This window comes from Zootoca vivipara, chromosome 7 (assembly GCF_963506605.1).
Source record: "Zootoca vivipara chromosome 7, rZooViv1.1, whole genome shotgun sequence".
NCBI classification, from domain to species: Eukaryota; Metazoa; Chordata; class Lepidosauria; order Squamata; family Lacertidae; genus Zootoca; species Zootoca vivipara.
In genome coordinates, this window is record NC_083282.1 from 45,351,521 (window position 1) to 45,371,196 (window position 19,676).

General features: G+C 40.2%; 2 protein-coding genes across 5 annotated transcripts in view; one reads left to right on the plus strand and one right to left on the minus strand.

Moving 5' to 3' along the window:
- Positions 1 to 3,951, plus strand: part of KIF2C (kinesin family member 2C) — a 31,079-nt gene extending 27,128 nt beyond the window's left edge. Inside the window, exons 18-21 of one of the 2 annotated variants that reach the window (XM_035123296.2) lie at positions 27 to 135; positions 221 to 328; positions 553 to 676; positions 2,469 to 3,951. In XM_035123296.2, coding sequence (XP_034979187.1) covers positions 27 to 135; positions 221 to 328; positions 553 to 676; positions 2,469 to 2,548 — 421 coding nt within the window. In that variant the 3' untranslated portion in view covers positions 2,549 to 3,951. The remainder of the gene's footprint in view (positions 1 to 26; positions 136 to 220; positions 329 to 552; positions 677 to 2,468) is intronic. The other variant, XM_035123297.2, reaches the window with a different exon arrangement.
- A 660-nt stretch (positions 3,952 to 4,611) lies between these two features.
- ARMH1 (armadillo like helical domain containing 1) lies at positions 4,612 to 19,676 on the minus strand. Of its 3 annotated transcripts, none has more exons than XM_060276960.1 (11): positions 16,815 to 19,676; positions 16,332 to 16,400; positions 15,502 to 15,668; positions 13,723 to 13,919; positions 12,553 to 12,637; positions 11,149 to 11,271; positions 10,129 to 10,201; positions 8,802 to 8,931; positions 7,398 to 7,475; positions 5,875 to 5,989; positions 4,612 to 4,923 (listed from the first exon to the last, which is right to left on the minus strand). In XM_060276960.1, exons 1-11 carry the CDS (start codon positions 17,093 to 17,095, stop codon positions 4,862 to 4,864), a joined length of 1,380 nt encoding a protein of 459 aa, XP_060132943.1. In that variant the 5' UTR covers positions 17,096 to 19,676; the 3' UTR covers positions 4,612 to 4,861. The 3 variants fall into 3 exon arrangements, with proteins under 3 accessions (XP_060132943.1, XP_060132942.1, XP_034979191.2); XM_060276959.1 differs by having other exon boundaries at positions 4,613 to 5,052; XM_035123300.2 differs by lacking the exon at positions 5,875 to 5,989 and having other exon boundaries at positions 4,613 to 5,052.

Below are 19,676 nucleotides of genomic sequence, written 5' to 3' on the forward strand. Positions count from 1 at the left end.
TGTGAAGTCTTCCCTTCTGTTCTCAGAGTGAAGGAGCTCCCTCACAATGGAACAGCTGGAGAAGCACAGAACTGCATGGAAACCGAAAATGAAGAGGTGGATATCAGTGAAGAAGAATCAGCCCACCTTAATGAGGTTTGCATGTGCTGAACGGGAGGGCAATCTGTTTGGCGAGTAGAGCTTAGTGAGGCTGTGCTAATACTTTCTCTTGTCAAAACAGCAGCTTTCTGAAGATGAGCTGTCTCATCTGTCCAGTTTCCGTGAGGCTGTCACCCGGATAAGTGAGCTTGAGGAGAAGGCAATAGAAGAGCTTAAGGAAGTCAGGGAGGTATGTATTGGTGGGTAGTGCACCAAATCCTCTTGATGGTCTCTGGGTTCAAGTGGCTTTTACTGCTGAAGAACTGAAATTGCAACTCTGAAATGATGCTTATCCTAGATCAAGTAGCATGCAACAAGATTTCAGTGCAAATTTTAAGCCAGTCTTTCCAGTAACATGAGTTTGTTCTGTAAATGCAAGAGAAACTCCTAACTTTACTCACCTTTCGTACTCAGAAAATGAACGACTGCAACTGTCTCCTGGATATTGCAGAACAACCAGAATATGACCTGGAGGAATTTGTGTATCAAGCCCAGTGCTTCGTAAATGAAGGATCCAAAAATTTCCTCTGCCTGAAAGGTACCGGTGCTGTATTTCAGTAACACACTGCAGGAAGTAACATAGAAATTAAAATGCTTGGTGCTTTGGGGAGTTGGCTTTTCAACTTCCCTGTGACAGGATGTTCAGCTATGCTACGAAAACTGCCATTTGTTTGTTAAACACTACATAGAATATAGAAGCGATGCAGTTGCTATCCAAAATTGCTTGCCACATAAGATGATGGAGGCCGGGTAGAGATGTAAGGCTTTACCATGATTGTCCAGAAAGTACAGGCAACTCTCAATTTGCGTGGGGGTTCTGTTCCTGGCCCCCACGTGCATAGGTGGAGCATGCATAAGCCTACCCCCGTTAAGCCCTTTTCCAGGTCCGAAAGGACCCACGCGTCAGTTGACTGCATGCAAAGCGGTTACCACCTGTACTGCATAAATGATGTGGGGAGACTTAAAATGGTTTGAATAAAAAGACTTCTAGGCAAAAGGCATGAATAAAATAGTGGAAGGATAAAATAGAGATGGCCTTCTGCCAAACTGACTGCATGAGAGACGGGCATAGGAGTGAAAATTTCAGGCAGAGTTTAGGTTACTATCGCATTGTGCCTGCCTCCCTTACAAAAGATTAGCTAGAGTGTATTAATTGATTTTTTTAAAAAGAAAACATGTTAGTTTTAACTCTGATCTTAAAACCATCTCATGTTGACACAAGCTCTGCAAAACTTCAAAAATTCAAAGCTATGGTTAGTGCCTTAACAGGCATGCACAGTGATCAACAATAACGTGCAGTATAATAAATTATGCTTTCTTACAACTTGCTGTTTGCGCACCTCTATACTGTACTTCCTTTGCACTTTGAGAAGGAGCTTTGTGGCGCTAAAGTGTAGAGTTGGTAGGCAATACCGCGGTTTGACTACTGGACTGGTTAAACACATGGTGTGTGATTCCCAGGAATACATTGCCACAGGCTGGAAGAGAATCACCGCTGTCCTCTTAGTGCACATCCTTGGAGAGGAAGGGGGGGTCAGTATGGAGCTGTTTGTTTAATTCTGGAATTCTGTCCTTGTAAGACAAGTGTTCAGTGTGGGGTGTGGAATTTAAGAGGTTGCACTGTTACTGAGTGAGGCAGTTGCACTGGGGTGGGTTCATGCATTGCTGTGGAGTGTGTGGTCCTCCATGACGGTTTCTCAGTTTTCCAAATGTGCCCATGGGTCCCCCAAATGTTGATAACCCCTACACTGTACTGTGATGTTCCAGAACTAAAGGAATAGGCATTTTACAAAGCATTCACTAGGTGGCTCTCTTTGTAAACATTACAATCCTGAGGCAAAAAATTAGTTTCACTTTTGTTTTCAGTCATGCACAATGCTATTTTGCTAGAAGATATTTTTCATATACTTGAATGGGACAAGACAGCAGTGGCTGACAGCAAGTCCTGGAGAGACTGGCTGCACGATCTGAATTCCAAATAGGAACTCCATAAACTCCATAGTGCAGCTGATCCCTGCCCAAAACATGACTTGCTGCAAGCACCAACCAGCTGATTGACAATTAGAGCAAGGCCCTTGGGTATTGTCCTTTGCAGCCCAGCTTTTAAGTAGGGTGTCAGGTGATTGACATGTGGGTCTCACCCACTTGTCAAAATGGTCCTGGTAAGGTAACTCAGGCTCTTGCCTGCTGGATCCTGTTACTGCCACCAGAATGGTCAGAAAGAAATTAATGGAGTGTCTAGATGTGTGGTTCTTTTTATGTTTTCTGGATGCCCCCAAAAGGGGTCTCATGCTGACATCTATCTTCTCTGTCTCCTTCCTCTTCCATAGACACTCTGGAAGAACTAACCCTTGCCATGCAGATGGAAGAACAAGCCAGCAAGTATCTGAATAAGCGGCCACTTCAGTAGTTACCCACTTGTTAAATGAATTTCTTCCCTCTCTATTTGTCTGTCACTTCTTTGGTTTGCTGTTAACTGTATTTAAAATGCAAGCAGAAGGTTCATCCTATCTTGTTTGAGGGTTCCCTATTTTGGGGAGAGGGTGCTATCCTTTATGCAGGCAAAGGAAAGTACTCTGCCAGAATGTGATGTTTCTGGGACCATTGCTCCTCTTCACAACTGAAGGCTAAGAAGAAGAGTTGCTTTGGTGTCTCTTGGTAAGCTTGTACATTTTTCTAGTGTAAATAAAGTATTTCACTAAATACTTCTGAAATGTTAACATTGAATGCAATCCAGTGAATCTTGAACTGGTTTTGCTGTTGTTTGAGACTTTTTAAAAAATAAATAATCAGTAATTGAAGCAGTTTATAAATAAATATTTCTGAATACATCAAGTCCTGTATTGTGAGGGGTTTGAAGTGTGTTCTGCAGGTGTTCTGCTGTTTTGGAGGCCACTTGTATATGTTGGATTTGTATGCACATCTGGTTTGGAGAGCAACATGGAGGGGAATACTTACTCCATGTGTGCAATTTAACAACCCAGGCCCATATAGTACCGGATGTTTTAGTCCCTGGGAGGTCTGGGTATTGCCTCACGCAGACCTGGGAGTACACAGCTCCTGGCTGTTCCTGGTATAAATGTTGCAAATGAACAATGACCATAATCATGTCTATTTAAGTCAGTGTGTTGGACTGTGATAGGCTTCATTCATATAGAGGCAAGAATTCAGTTTATGACTTCTGACTAGTCAAACACTGGTATTGAAACCTGTCAGATACGTTTTGCCCTATCAATTTTACTGGCTTTATGCATTAATCATGTGCTTAAAAGAAAACGATCTCTGACGGGTATTATTTTGAAAAAAGTCTACAAAAAACTTTATTATTATTATTATTAGAATTTATATACTGCCCTATACCCGGAGGTCTCAGAGCGGTTCACAGAATAAAATCAATTATAGTGTCAGTCTGTTCTGAAATGGAAATTAATTTCTGCCTTTCTGAGTTTTTGCATTTTATCAGTAGAATGGCAAAAAGTCTGGACTGTTTGGGCCATTTCATTGTAACTGTGAAGTTTAAAATTTGCACCTATTTGGACTACTCAAGAGCCAGTAGTGTGTGGGTATGCTTCAGTATTCTTCCCCAAAATGTTAAAAGTGTGTGTTTTTATATATGTGCTTATAGTATGAGAAAAGTCTGATATATGCATGGATGTATCAGTGTAGCTTTTAAAGGATGGGAAGGATGCTGCTAATTTTGTCTGGCATTTCCCATTATAAAGTGAATTTAGGGTGTCATTATTGCATGTAAGTGTTAATGGATTCCTAAGATCTAAGCATACAAAGTAGCCAAGGAGATGCTAATGGCATAGCATGCTTTCTAAGAGAACAGAGCTAGGAGTTGGGAAATGGCTGGTATGAAGTTTCAACATTTTGTCTCCGTCTCTATGAAGTATAGGCCTGATCTGTAAGCATACATACTATCTATTGTGCTAAAGTACACTTCAGGAAAAAAGCAGCCAAATCCTACAAAATTAGCCGTATCTGAAATCAATGGGCTTAAGCATAGGATTGCTCCTTAATTTCTCTTAAAGAGCTGTTTTACTTCAAAAATCCCTTTCTATAACAGTAAAGCCATGAAGTATTCAAGAGTGTGTTTATATGCTGGATGCATAACTAGAGAAGCCATTGCTGCTTTCCCAGTAGCACTGCTAGAGAATGCAGTTTCTGCTTTTGGCTTGCAAATCATGTAAATGTTTTGCCTTTAATAATATTTCTCAAGAAAAGAACACTTGGGTCTTATAGTAGACTTCTGGATGCTCTACTACATTAGGGTTGAGTCTATTTGCACAAAAATAAGTTGGCATAGGGATTTAGAGTTTGCAGTGCAAGAGCAGAGCAGCCTGCTAGATAAGGCCAAGCATTCTGTTCTCAAAATGGCTAACCAGATGCCCGTGTATCTTCTGTATGTTCATTTTTTCAGTTTAACCTGCAAATTGGAGTGAAGTCTTGTGTCTGATATGTATGATGATGACAGAGACTTAAATTTAGTTATTCAGTACTGTTTTTATTTATTACATAGATAACCTATCTCCTCCTCAGAACTCAAAGTGGCTGTACAAGGGATTATTCCTTATTTTCATAAGTCTGTGACACAAGTTAGTCTATGCTTATGTTGTTGCGAAGAAAGCTGTTGCAGAACAATTGGCAATTTGATGTGTCTGGTGGTTGATAACCAAACTAAGGAGATTTGAGAGAAGGGATGGGGACAGAGACTCAAAAGTCACCTGTCATAAGGAACTTGGAGCTTTGCATCTTTTTTTTCATGGGGATGGGTGGTAGGGCCTGAAATAGAATGCATGAAAAAATAAAGGAAAATGAACAATGAGGACAATTGAGAGGTAGCTAACTAAGGCAGCAACTCGCTATCTTGAGACAGCTGTTCCTGTTCATCTTCTGCAGTTGAGTTTCTCTCTGAGGGAGGAAACAGAGTTCAAGAAATGCAACTCAGTTCATTACTTCAGTACCAAGTGTGGTAGCTTATTTTTTAAATACAGTGGTACCTTGGTTTCTGAACAGCTTAGTTGACGAACAAATCTGCTCCCGTATGCTGCAAAACTGGAAATAAGTGTTCTGGTTTGCGAACTTTTTTGGGAGCCGAACCTCCGTTTCGGCTGTTGGCATTGTTTCCGGGGCCAGTGAGAAGCCGTGCCATGGTTTTCGAACATTTTGGAAGTTGAACGGAGTTCCAGATTGGATTGAGTTCAGGAACCAAGGTATCACTGTACTGTTATATAAACAAGATACAGTATTTACTTAAGGTACTGGTAAGCTGCCTTTTAGGCCAAGCATCCTCACATGGCAGTTTCCATAAAATAAAATGCAGTATGCACAAGCGAAGTTGTAAAGAGTATAAATGCATAATACAGGGGTGGCTAACGTTTTTGGCTTGAGAGCCACATTGAGGCTTTGCCAGCCCTCAAAGGGCTGTATGCCAACATGCACATCACTCTCGTAGACACAGTACTTTTTTTCTTGTCATCTAACTACCATTTCTCTCTACAGATTTCATATGCAATTTCTGTCCCCTCTGGAGCTGTTGAATTAACATAAGACCCTTCTTGTTTATACTGTTGTGAACTAATAACTTGTCCCAGATCATCTTTTTGTACTTATTCACAACCTGCATACACAATATGTCATCCCATCATTTCCCTTGCTTCCTTTTTTTTTAAAGCATTAAGGAGGTATCTACATATTCCAAAGTTATTTTGTCCACAACTGTGCCCAACACACCTGGAATATCCATTTTTGTCTGAGCCAAAATATATTCTGGAATATTGACTATATTGGTGGCCAGGATAACAGCCTGCACAGCATCCATATTCAGGTACAAGTTTGTAGCATCTTGCTGAGGGAAGAAAGGTAACATAGTCACATTATTGAAAAGCAGGAACTTTCCAAGGTTCAGGGATGGAAATAAATGGGGGGGGGGCAATTCCTGATTGTCCATTGGCATCTCTTCCTTGAAACAAGGGCCACTCTAATGGAGTTGTCTCTACATGTCTCTTCACTCAGAGGCTAGGATGACAGTATCTGAACAATGAACTTCTTAGAATATTTTAATTACCGTAGCTGAAGGACTAATGGCAGTCTGGCTTTTGATTAAAATAGGATATTTGAAAAATTTAGAAGAAATTTAGACTGCTGTCTCCAGAAAGGCACACCTGATGACAATTTTATTATTTTGCCATGAGGGAATACGGTATCATTTTTATTCTTTGACATATGGGCAGCTTTAATTATATTGTTGCAGTTGCTCTATCTGGGCTTTACTGCTGCTGTACTAATGCCATGTGTTATAATGTTTAGAAAAATAGAAAATATTTATTGTAAATAGTTTTGAGACTTCATATAAAACATCATTCAATAATTGTAGGTGGTTGGTTATTATAACCATCATATACAGCTATGAAGAGAGAGTTTTATTAGAATTAGCTTTACTAGTAAATCCACACTTTAAAATATGCAGGCTTCCCAAATTATTTTCTTTCAAAATCTGCCAATCCAAGGTTCAGAACAACTTTTACAGAAATGGAAAAAATATGGTTGAATATGTTTACTTAGAAAGAGAAAAGCAAAAATTGCTAGGAAGATGAATCACAGTATGGAAAGAAGGCCAGAATATTGCATCAGATGGTGCTTTGGTTTAAAGAGGCATGTTAAGTATTTTACGCCTCTACTTGATTATTTTCCTCATTCTCAGACTTTTTGGTTAATCTGTCATAAGCAAATTGGAAAGCCTCATCACCTCAGTTGCATCCATCAATTACTCTGGCAGATGATGTTCTTGCCCTTATTCTGAAAAAAAGGTCTAGAGCTGTGCTTTCCCTCTACTGTGCCACTTTCTATGTTCCTCCTCTTCAAGATTGTTATTAATTTAAATACTGCTTAATGCTTTTTAAAATAGGTTTCTAAGTGGTTTAAGATAAGAGGATAAGAAAAACCTGGTAAGCAGAAAGCAGCTTTTACAATGGCAGAAGTAGTAAGGAGATACTACTACCCTTTCTGAACTCTGGCTCTCTTAAAGCATGCATTTGAATTTAACAGTTACTGAAGGTCTTGTCTAACATTGGCTATGCCACAGAAGATAGTGATTCTTACTATAGTTGCTGGCGGGAGGGAAGACTTCTAAACAATTCAGAAAAGTGGTTTTGGATTTCAGGTGTTTTGTCTTAAATCTCACTGTTGCTTTTGGCAAATAAAACAGCTCATATCTGAGTCCCTTAACCTTAGTACAGAGGATAGACAAGACATACCATAAAGAGCTCAAACAATTTTTCTCCCATGGCGCTCCGGGTATGATTCTCCACCACTATGAACATCCTTACAAAATGCTGCAAGAGAACACAATTTAATCCATAGGGAAAATAAGAATAATCCTTGGGTTGTATCCAGCTCTGCTTTTCTGTTTGTGCAGCAGACTTCTACTTGAGTTAACATAACGTCTCCCTTCTCTCCAGCCCATGATGCATCCTTAAACTCTCCAGACTCCAGAGCACTCATATGCAACCTTGGCTCTCCAGATGATCCCTAGCTAACAGGGTCAGTGATCAGGGCTCATGGGAGTTGTAGTTCCAAAACATCTGGAGAGCCAAGATTGCCTATGCCTGCTCCAGAGGGTTGGGTATACTATGGAGCAAATTTTGAATGCAGAGAGGTGAGGAAACAGCACTCCATTGCACAACTGAAACTTAGCTTGTACAGTCAAACCTTGGTTGTCGAACGTTTGGCTTCCGAAATGTCTGACAGTCGAGGTGCGGAAGCTGCATTGGATGTTCGGCTTCTGGAAAACGTTCGAAAACCAGAGCATTTACTTCTGGGTTTTTGGTGTTCAGGAGCCAAAAATTTCCAAAACGGAGGCATTTGGGACCTGAGGTTTGACTGTATAGTGTTGGATGCAGCCCTTTGTGTGCCATCTAAGCTACAGGAGTATGAGTTTGACCAAACTGCAGGAGGCAGTGCAAGACAGGAGTGCCTGGCGTGCTATGGTCCATGGAGTCACGAAGAGTCGGACACGACTAAATGACTAAACAACAACAAGCTACAGGAGTATAAAACACTGCAATCTAATATTTTCTATCCATGTTTCATTAGTATTTCTTGTTCTGGTCTTCATCACTCAGAATCTTTAGTGGGGGGCTGCTGTTATCCCTTTCCAAAGCTCTAGCCTCAACCATAATTTCCCAGCACAATGGAGACTTTAAAAGTTCTCTAGTGGTATTAATTTATTAATTACCCACCCTTCACCCTAAGATCCCAGGGCCAGTTACAGCATTAAAATACATTAAAAACAGTTTTAAAACACTTCTGTATAGTTGGCCTTAAATATACAGGCAGTTTCTGCTCCCATGCTTCCAACATCTACAAGCCATGCATGTTAAATTTTAACAAAGCCTTAATTACTCCTGTCATACTCTGATCTTTGTATTCTTTAGTGCAGGCATCCCCAAACTGCGGCCCTCCAGATGCTTTGGCCTACAACTCCCATGATCCCGAGCTAACAGGACCAGTGGTCAGGGATGATGCTTCATCCACTAACGTTTTATCTCATCCAATCCACCCATTCCACCTACCGAAACAACCCCTTTAGTTAGAGAGCTTTGAAAAAGTGACAATAGGTATCTACGCCCAGTTCCCTCCTTTTCAACAAAGTCACTTGCCTCTAGGGTAATGCTGGCCTGCCTCTGGCAGTTAGTGTGATCTTTGTTGCCCATGGCACACATGAGACCATGCACCACTCTCAAGAAGACCAGCTCCTCAGCCACTTTTCTGGAGTCTTGGGCCAGAATTCTGCAAAGTTGAGTGTTTGAAGAGTGGGATAAAAATGTTTTCAATAAACAGATGGGGGGGTGTTTAAGAGCAGAGGGCGCATCCTACTAATTTACAAGCTAGAGAGATCTAGGTTGTTCTGTGCCTTTTACCAGCTGGTTGGCAGTGAGACATCTTATAGTAAAAGGAGACATCCAATAGGTTGAGCTTTCCTAATTGCTGCACTGTTGGATTTCTGCAACAGTTGTTAAAGGCACACACTGCCAAGAAAATAAGCTGACTGGGTAAATCTATTGTACTGAATGAGTTGTTATGGTGCTTAGCATAGTAAGGTGGATGGTGACATGAATATGGCTCAGCAGCAAACACTTTTGTCTAGTGCTGAAGATGACAACCCTAAAAGGATTAGAGAGGATCTGTATATTCAGATGATATTTTATGTATGCCTCCATTGATAACCTGCAAGGGGTTCTCTATCTACTCTAGCTCATGTTATAAACCAGGCATAGGCAAACTCGGCCCTCCAGATGTTTTGAGACTACAACTCCTATGATCCCTAGCTGAAAGGACCAGTGGTCAGGGATGATGGGACTTGTAGTTCCAAAACATCTGGAGGGCCGAGTTTGCCTATGCCTGTTATAAACTCTGAAAGATAAGAGAATAGTGGTTGGATTATATAGGTATTCTAGTTCTGAATGTGTTTTTGAGGGACTGGATGTGATGCTGGCTGTCTAATATTGCATCAAGAAGCAGAAGGCATGGATTCAACTCCTATGCTTGAAAGTCATTTTGTAGTAGTGTTTGGATGGGGGGCGGGGTTCAAATATATATGCTTGGTTACTGGCTGGCCTTGGGCAATGCAAGTCCCTCTTAGCCAGTGTGCTATGTTAAGAGACTAAAATTGCAACTTTGAGGTTCTTGGAACAAAATGCAGCAAGTAGATATCATAGTATGATTAAAACATCTAGTTAACACCATCCATTAAAAATATATAAAAACACTGCCCAACCTCTAGTGCCCTACTGCCTCCATCTGAGTAGCAGGTGAAGTGGGTGTATATAGTTTGCCAATCTGGACTGTGGACTGGTGGCTGTTTCACACAGTAAGTGAGGTGTTTTCTAGTTTGCATCTGTGGCCTACCCAAAACTGGGCTAAGAGTGCTTCACAGTTTGCCTCTGTGTTGGCAACTGGTTCCAGTAACCCATCATAATCTCTTACCCAATGGCTTTGGCAGCGGCAGCTTGCTGAATATATGCTGGCAAGGACTCCATCAGGTGTAACGTACCTGCTTCTGTATGTAGGAAACAATGTAGGAGTCAGGTACTGTGTCTCATAGCTGCCCCAAAGCTTTGCTTTTGACCTAAAACACTGTCCAGAAAGAATGGAATTGCACAGAAAAAACATTCAGTACCTATCCAGCAGCACAGTTTGACTCAGGCTAGCACCAGCTAATTGCTGTTTCACACGTCATGCAGAAATTTAATTCCTTGATGGTAAGCAGGGAATGTTGGTTTGGGTCTGCTTTGAAAGATGTCAGTGTTTTCCTCCAGCCCTCCCTGCTCCAGTTTCTCAGACCCGTGATTGAGATGAATTTCTGTTCTATCACAATGGGTTCTCATTCCATACACCTACAGTCCCGCTTTGAGCAAACTTGGAACTTGATAGAGGTTTTCAGGTATGAAAAGAGGAAAGAGGTCAGGCCCCATGATAAAAGAAAAGGAACAGAATATGGATTTAAGTTGTTAAAATATATGCCTTCCCTTCTCAACACACGAAGAATATTAATGCTACACTAAGTGTGTGCGCACATTACTGCCTTAGAGAGCAGTGAAGTTTTTTCAGTGCATTTCATAGCTCTTGCACCCCAACTTGTTTACATCAGCACAGCTTCAATTTGTTCTGTTTCTATACACATCAGAGAATGTTGACAGGCAGGAATGTCTTTACCCTATGCAGAGATGTTCATACATGGGTGGAGACAAATTGGGAACAGCTTAATAACTCCAATTGGTGTGAAGCTGGTTTGAGAAACAATGCACCAAACATAGTATGAAGTACAGTAAACATACACATTTTGGCTAACATCTTGTTAACACAAAAACTGGAAATGCAGTGAGTGCATAGTAAATGAGAATGTGAACACAGCCTTAGACTAATATTCTAGAGATAGGGAAGGAGATGTAGAAGTGGGGAACATCTTCATAAGTGGGTCCAAATGACAGCATTTGTGGATCTCACCTTCCAGAATTCTGGCTTGCATTTTGGCAGTCTCCTGTCTTGATGGCTTTAGCAATGCAACCAATCCTTTTAGCAAAGCTGGCCGCACATCATATGCCATGAGGTCCTTGATCAGTTGAATCGCTAGAAGAAGGAAGATACTAAAGTGGTTGCTATGTCACAGAGTAATAGTAGTAAGGTAGCTCCTGTTGCACAGAGCAAGCCTCAGTTTTTCTTGGGGAATAATTTGCCTACACAAAGCCTAAAAGGTGGTTCAACTACGTCCAGTCTTTATTAAGCATTTGTTCCAGTGTGATTAGTTACTGAGAATCCTAGGCAGGGAGAACACTGTTGAGCACAGGCCCTTCTTTTGGGCTTTCCATAGGCAGCTAGCAGCCACTATGAGAATGGGATACTGGACTAGATGGGCCACTGGTCTTATCCAGCAGGTGGTCCTCATGTTTATACGGCAGTTAATAGGACAAAGAACACTCTGTTTTTTAAAGTGGGTTGGTTAATGCACTAGGCAATATAGCATGTTAACTGCAATTCTAAAGTTCCTAAAGACTTCAATCCCTCCGTAAAGGCACCGTCTGTTGGTTCTTTCATAAAATGTGTAGACTAGTAAAAAATAAATTGGTAGCACTAACCACACAGCTTAACTGTATGGGATAAAGGCCAGTGAGTCACCTGCTTTGAAGACATGTTGTTTGTGCTACTTGGGAATGTGTAAGTTACCTGTTTTGAAGCAAATATAGCATTTTAAAAAGAAAACATATTGCTCAATATTATTAGAAAATGTCTTTCAATGCATTGTGGTAGCTACCATGCAAATTAGAACACACACTGGATTGAACACACCAGCCTTGTGCTGTACCTTACATAAAATTTGCTTTTTCATTAATGCCTTAGTTACTAGGGTTCTTCCCTTCCTATAGACATTTGGCTCACTGGTGCATTGTTTTAAAACTGATTTTAAATTTCAGTACAGTGGTACCTCGGGTTACAGACGCTTCAGGTTACAGACTCCACTAACCAAGAAATAGTACCTCGGGTTAAGAACTTTGCTTCAGGATGAGAACAGAAATCGTGCGGCGGTGATGCGGTGGGCCCCATTAGCTAAAGTGGTACCTAAGGTTAAGAACAGTTTCAGGTTAAGAACGGATCTCCAGAACGAATTAAGTTCTTAACCCGAGGTACCACTGTTTGTGGTAGTCACCTGGACTCAACAATTTGAGGGTTGGCTTCAAAAGTGGAGGTGAGTGCATAGAGCAGGCTTCCTCAACCTCTGCCCTCCAGATGTTTTTGGCCTACAACTCCCATGATCCCTAGCTAGCAGGACCAGCAGTCAGGGATGATGGGAATTGTAGTCCCAAAACATATGGTGGGCCGAGGTTGAGGAAGCCTAGCATAGAGTCATCTTACCCTCATGTTGCACCTCCAGATGCAGAGAACGGAGCACACTAAGCACTGAGTCCACAATACTTGGATGGGCATCTCCGACAATTGTCTGCCAAAGTAAAGGAGCAAGAGAAGAAAATGTGAGACCCCATCTTAGTATGGTCTAATACAGAACAAGCATGAAAAATATAGGTCACAATCAAGAGATCACAAGGAAGAGCTGGGCTACCCAAATCTTCAGCATGGGCAAGCAGACAAAAGATTATATTTTGACCTTGTGATGCAAATTCCTTTTAGGAGCATGTCAGATGATGATTTAGCATATACATGAAACACACTGAGGGGAGACAACTCATTTTGTAAGAATGTAAAAGGAAGATTGCTGTAACTGATTGAAGTTCCCTGTTGCAAATTAAAGCTGTGCTGATATAAACAACTTGGGGTGCAAGAGCTGTAAAATCAACAAAAAACCAACAACTGTTTTCTAATGCAGTAACTCTCACACAGGTGTTATAAGTGAGATCAGACAACATGCTGCAATGAACCATAAAGATGCTAGGGCAGTATTTAGGGAAACCGCTTTTTTCATGAATTTGTTATCAATCAGTTTTACAAGTGCATTAACTAGAAATAATCATTAGCTAGAATAGTTAAGGGAGGTGCCTGTAAGTTCTAAGGGTCCCTAAACTTCTAGATCTAGCTGTAATTGGGATGGTGTGTTCTACAGCTGACAGTTCTTAGGTCAAAAAGACATATTTTCAGGGGTACTATTTCAGATTTAAGCCATGGGGGCAGAATGAGATTTAAGTAATTTTTTTAAAAAAGAAACTACCTTGAAACCTATTTAAATACAATTACAAACATTGTATTTTAAGGCAATGTATTTGGGTTACTTATATCTCCATTACTTATAGCTCAATTATCAAACTCAGGTCAGATCTGTTAGCCTTTCTTGCCTAATATAGTTTGTTCCTTTGGCAGGGTACTTGGCACTTACCAGTAGTTTCATTTAACTGTTAATAGCAATATATATGTGCAGTTTGTAAATCCTGCACTGGCTAGAAACACAGATGCCCCTGAGGAAAAAATGCATGTTGTCTGTAACAGATGATGGGAAGAAGTTCCACATAGTGGATGAAACAAAGATTGCAACCCCATGCCTTTGTTCCCCCACTCCATCTTGTTTTTGCTCACCTGTATTGTCCTCAATGTTTGTAGGGACAGTTGCTGGGCTTTGGGAGAGGTGCACTTTAGAAGAGCAATCAGCCCTTTGTACACTTGATTCTGGTATTTGGGGTTGCCATGGCCTAAAGCATCCAGAAGAATCTGTACTTGCTCTTGAGTCTCTTCTGACTTGCAGGTGGCCAAAAACTCAGCAATTGATCGTACACCTATAAAGGAAAAAAAGCTTTCTGAACATGCAGGCTAGAAAGTGTCAGCTAAGCAGTCCCATGTTTTAACTTGTATTTAAATAATATGGAAGTATTTTGTAAGTAACAAAGGACACCCTTATTATACATTGATAAATATGCAGAGTACCATTGGCAGGCAATCAGTCTTAATAGTGAACATGATGGTACCCAATTGCTATTTGCAATTCTTAAAATGTGTTTTATGTAAAGACACACTTAACATCAAATTTATTTAATCACTAAATGGGTTTCTCATATGGTATCATGTATGGAAATTTTTGGATCAATGTACAGGGCTATCTTCAAGTAAATCCTGTTTTCCATATGCTTTCAGAGTCTACAACTGAAAACAAAGTGGAGTGAAGCAATTGCACCTCACACTAGCTAAAATATGCAATGGTTTTCAGGCTTTGAGTTTTCAAGTATTTGCCCATTTATGTAAAAATTCAGTAGACTTTAGGGCAAATGAATAGATAAATAATAGTCTCCTTATTCAGTTGATTTAATCAATGTTTCAATCAGTTCTTGTTTTTGAAATTGTGCTGGTCTAAGGTTGCAATTGTTAAACATGCACTTTGCATTCTTGGGAGTAACTCTCTCTCTCTCTCTCTCTCTCTCTCTCTCTCTCTCTCACACACACACACACACACACACACACAGAGAGAGAGAGAGAGAGAGAGAGAGAGAGAGAGAGAGAGAGAGAGAGAGAGCACTTAACTCTTATATATGGCTTGCAGCAAGTAGGAAGTGGGAGCTTAGGGGACAGGACTATTAAGGTTTAGGGGGAAAGCCACTGTAAGCTGATTTGAGCCAGTGGGATAATGCAGAATATAAATCCAATCCAATCAATATAGTTCAAGCTCATACAACTAGTTATGGGCAGCAATGACTGGCTCTGAATTTGGATGCAGCTTCAGATTTGCATGAAAAGCCATATTCAACCAGTTAAATGAGATTCATTGAGCACTCCTATGTGAATACACATCCAGATGCAAAATCTGCATCCCCATTTACAGTGTACTTTTCACATACAGCTTTCCCTTGCTGGACTGGGATGGACATATATCACACTCATCCATTTCAGTGGAGCAATGCAGTAAACAAGCATCCACTGTCACTTTATGGTAGATATTTTTTTAAAAAAATCCCTCCCAGCTGAATTTATTTGCGTTTAACTCCCTATACACTAATTTTTAATACTGTAGTTAAAATGCTTCATCCTACTCTACCCAAGGAAGGAAACTTTACAGAGTTATTAATATGCTGGTGTTTCAGAGATCTATTCGCCTTCTACAGGCTGAAATATCTTGGCTGCTATATACTGCAATGAAAGGAAAACACTACGAAGTAAGATCCTTGTGAGGATCAAATGTTTCCATGCCCTTTTATTGATGAACCTGTGACAGGTGAGATACTGAACAAGAAAGCAACTTTTTCTATCGGCGGTATTCACTAGCGTGGAAAGAATAAGCTGAGCTCTGCGGGGAAAACCCTGAGGTCAGAAAACCACTTCACTTAAATATCTGGCAGACAAATATCTCATTTGTCACAATCTGCCTACCATAGCTTTCACAAATAATTTCTTTGAACTTCCTGCCAGATTTTGCTACTAACTGAAGAAGCTTTATGGACTCCCTTTTGTCCTCCTCTTTCAGTTGGTTGAGCCCAAGTATTTCCAGCAATGTGAGGATACCACCAATTTCCAGGAATTCAATAATGTACCGCTGGCTGAAAAAATGTGGAGAAGAAAGCAACAGATCTAAAGTCTATTTGCAACAAGATTGCATGATTTCCGTTATTATTTAACTCTTATTAACAGTTAAGTTTCTTTTCATAGGCAAGGTAATTGGCAGCTCCACTGCTTCTCTTCCTAAACACCACTTTGGTAACCCTTTTACTAAAGCAGCAGAGCTGCCAAGGGAAAGACTTTGCACTTCAGTCATTCACTAAATTGTGTTCCATTCTTTACAGGAATGCAAGCTGATGAACTAAAACAATTCCAGTTTTCTTACATGGGAAGAAAACTTTGACCACATTGTCCATATACAGAACTGGGCATAGGTATTCCCAAATCCAACACTTACAACCTGGTATCTCAGCCAAGGAGACTAGGAATGGTTCATCTAAGAACATTCCCTATGGTTGTTGCTGGAGTAGTTTTTATTCCTGCAGCCATGCCACTGTGCAAGTTGCATGATTTCATGTTTGATAAAATGGTTCTTCAGGCAACAGACAAGAAGCACCAAGCCTCAGAAAGCAGAGCTTTTTATATTTGCCAATCTCTTTGATAATACGATTTTCCCACACATCACGTTCTCTTTCACATCAACCTAATGTGCTAAAAACCTCGGTATCCTATCCAAATATGGAAATGGGATATTTTTTACTCACCCACTTGCTGCTGATAGGAAGATGCCAATGGACTTCAATTGTTGCTCTAGGCACGTTCCATACATGTAACTATTGTGAGTTTGTGAAGGCTTTAAATTAAACACATTCTGGCACACTAAACCTCAGCTTAATCTGATTTTCTCCCTACCCACCTAAGCCCTTTTGCAGGAGTTCATATTTTATTTAGAGGAATAACATGTCTGAAGTAGGACTTGCAAGGTCTGTCTGTGAACTTAAGACGTTGGGCAATATTGCAGGAAAAGTCACTCCAGGATTATTAGATTCTGCTACCATAACTGGAGCACAATTACCCTAAATATAGCAAAAGTTGGTGCCATTTATACTAATAACTGGTATAAAAATAAATATAATTTATCAAACCAATATGTAGCCAAGTATGGTAATTTTAATGGAGAAATTATTGCTTTCTTTTTTGGCTCCTCTTGCTACACTTTAACAAGAGATCTCCAAGGAAGAGGATACGTCAACCTGAGCCAAGCAGTTAGACGGGCGAGAAACAAACTGGCTCCTTGAGAAAATTCTATTTCCAGTTCTGGACCTGTCTTGCCTTGGTTGCTTAGTATAAAATTTTCCAGAATGTGGCTTCGAGCAATTTTGCCTGCACTGTCCCATTCCTGTAGAAAACTTATTAATCTGCTGATGGCTGCCTGCTCCGTTATGGAAGTCATGACTGGTTGTGTCCTTCTGTTGAGAAGAGAAGAGAACCTATGGATTTGTGAGATCAGAAAATACACCAGCCCCATCTACTTTGACCAGGCATAGGCAAACTCGGCCCTCCAGATGTTTAGGGAGTACAACTCCCATCATCCCTAGCTAACAGGATCAGTGGTCAGGGATGATGGGAGTTGTAGTCTCAAAACATTATGGAGGGTTGAGTTTGCCTATGCCTGACTTTGACACTCTGGCACACCTTGCATCTCACATTAAAATAGTAATTTAAAGCAAGTCACCATGCTTGTTTTAAATTTAAACCATACAGTAGTTTGAACCATATTAAAGCCTGCTGAATAGTATTCAAGTTACTTATCTGTTATAGAGATCAGAGGTAAAAATTTAAAATATTCACGTAACCAAGGACAAGATGATGAATGAATCTCCAAATGTTCCCAACAAGTCTTCAACAAAGAAAAAGGTAATGACTTGCAGTTTTGATAAAATGCGGACAGGAAGATTAACTTTAGTTAGCTAGCCAGAAACAACACCAAGTTACCTGGAAAAGCAGAAGTAGAATTAATTATATTAAAGTACTGCATTATTAGCAAAGTTACTAATTAATTACCACTAAAATATTATCTATTATTATTTATTTAGAGTATTTGTACCCTCTCTTCAGCCACAGAGGCTCCCAGAATGGCTTACCATCAGAAGACAGTCCCTGCCTACAGGCTTACATATGGGAGATTAACATATGAAACAGTTCAAATTTATGTTTCAAGGAATCTCTTATAAGTTTAGGGGTGGTTTTCTGAGCTTAGTAAGAACTTTGCAGAGGTGCTTTATTGCTCTGACTATGGGAAAGAGTAAAATCTATGTTATCATTAGGAGTTCAGCCTCAGCTGAAAAATTCTCCTCCATCCATTTCTCCAGGAACTCATGGGGAAAAAATATTCCAGTGTGGATGGTTTTCAAAATTGTTAACTGTGTATCCTTGTTTTCTAAGTCAAACTAAGCACCATATCTGCTGTTCACTGGCTTTCCCAATCTGACTAGCCAAGAATATGAATTATTCCTAGTTAGATCCAGTCATGAAATCTTGATATCTTTCTGAACAGCACTGATTTCAAAGATACATTCAATCTTACCACCTCAGTTAAGGAGAGTCCTTTGACCAAAGCCTCTTCATAGAGAAGAGGCTGCCATCTTTTTCTTCAGCCTGGTCTCCAGGAGAGATACTTTTTTTGTCAAGGTACTAACAATTCTTTCAGTAATGTAGGCTTAACAAGCAGTGTCATTCTGTAGTTACCAATTTTGGCATTTGGTGAAGTGGCTAATTAAAATGGATTCTGTAGGTAGGTCAGAAAGGCAAAAACTCAACACAGACACCTTGGAAGTTATGTCAGCACTGCCCCACTGATCTTATCTATCCTATAGAAAGCACATGAAACTCAATTTTGATTCACATACAAAAATTTGAGGGGGTAACACTTACAGAACTGCTATGATAAAGGCAACATTAACTATAAAGAAGAGCTTACCTATCTCATTTTTTTTCTTTACAGCCCCTTCAAAAATGTATAAAGAAGCAGTGCTGAGACATGCATAAGAATCCATCAGGGAATTAACAACCTGTGGTTTGCAGGAGCTTTTGTCCTTGGCAGAGTATTTTCAGCACAGGAGAGAAGGTTCTAAATAAATCAATTTTCCTCAAATAGTTGTGATTGAAAGTGTTATTAGCCATAACAAATGTTAGCACTGACAAGGGAACAGCTGTAGCAGCCTTTCAGAGGAAGAGGTGAAACATGAGTCTCATTCACTTGATTTACAGAATATTTGTGAAATCTTACTCGTGAGCCTTGTAGCTGATATTTGCGTTTTGGCAGAAGTTGTTTTTCATCTTGGGACATTCACTATAAATTATAGCTCCATATTGTGCACCTGTGTCCTCTACACTGATCTAGTTAAAAGAACTTTCCAACTGAAACAATTGCTAGTTTGATTCTAAATTAACATCTCCATATTTTTATGGGGGCATATATTCCCTCTTTTTTCTAGGAAGCAATGAGTCCTTTGACTGCTAAAGATAAATCTTCATCTACTTGGCTGCAGCACTTGATACACAGAAGTCAGTCACAGGGGAGAAGGCTGCATGACCACATCATGTTCTTATTTGAAGATTCAATGGCACCACCTACTGTGAATATGTTTACCTTTATTCACAGTTGACACAAAGAGATTCAGGCTTCCAACAAAGGAAAATGCATTTTTAAAGGCACAGCCACAGAGAAACTCTCAAAAGGTATTACCGTATATGTTCCATATCTATTTTCTGCAATCCAGACATATGGGGACTTCAGCCCACAATTGCCTTCTGGATTGAGTTAGAAATGATTCATACTGGCACAAGTTTGCCATCTGCACAGATAGGTTCTGGATGTCAGTGAGGTGAAAACATACCTGTTCAAGGGCTGAACTCAGAACATGAGAAATCTGCCATGTGTACATATTGTTAAATCACAAAAGCACTTAATTCTCTAGAACAGGGGTTCCCAACAAAATTTTCTCGAGGACCCCTCATCGAGCCGCTATTGTGACAAGGACCCCCATTAATTCCTAATCCTAAAATTAAAAAGTGAGAGTCAAATTAAGAGTCTTAAGGGAGGGGAA

Excerpts from the sequence above, each read along its gene's own strand:
- ARMH1 (XM_060276959.1), bottom strand. The coding sequence starts at position 17,095 with ATGGGGCTGGTGTATTTTCTGATCTCACAAATCCATAGGTTCTCTTCT. Across the intron at positions 15,669-16,331 it reads TTCCTATCAGCAGCAAGTGG|CCAGCGGTACATTATTGAAT; the intron begins GTGAGTAAAAAA and ends ACATTTTTTCAG. Across the intron at positions 12,638-13,722 it reads AAACATTGAGGACAATACAG|ACAATTGTCGGAGATGCCCA; the intron begins GTGAGCAAAAAC and ends TTACTTTGGCAG.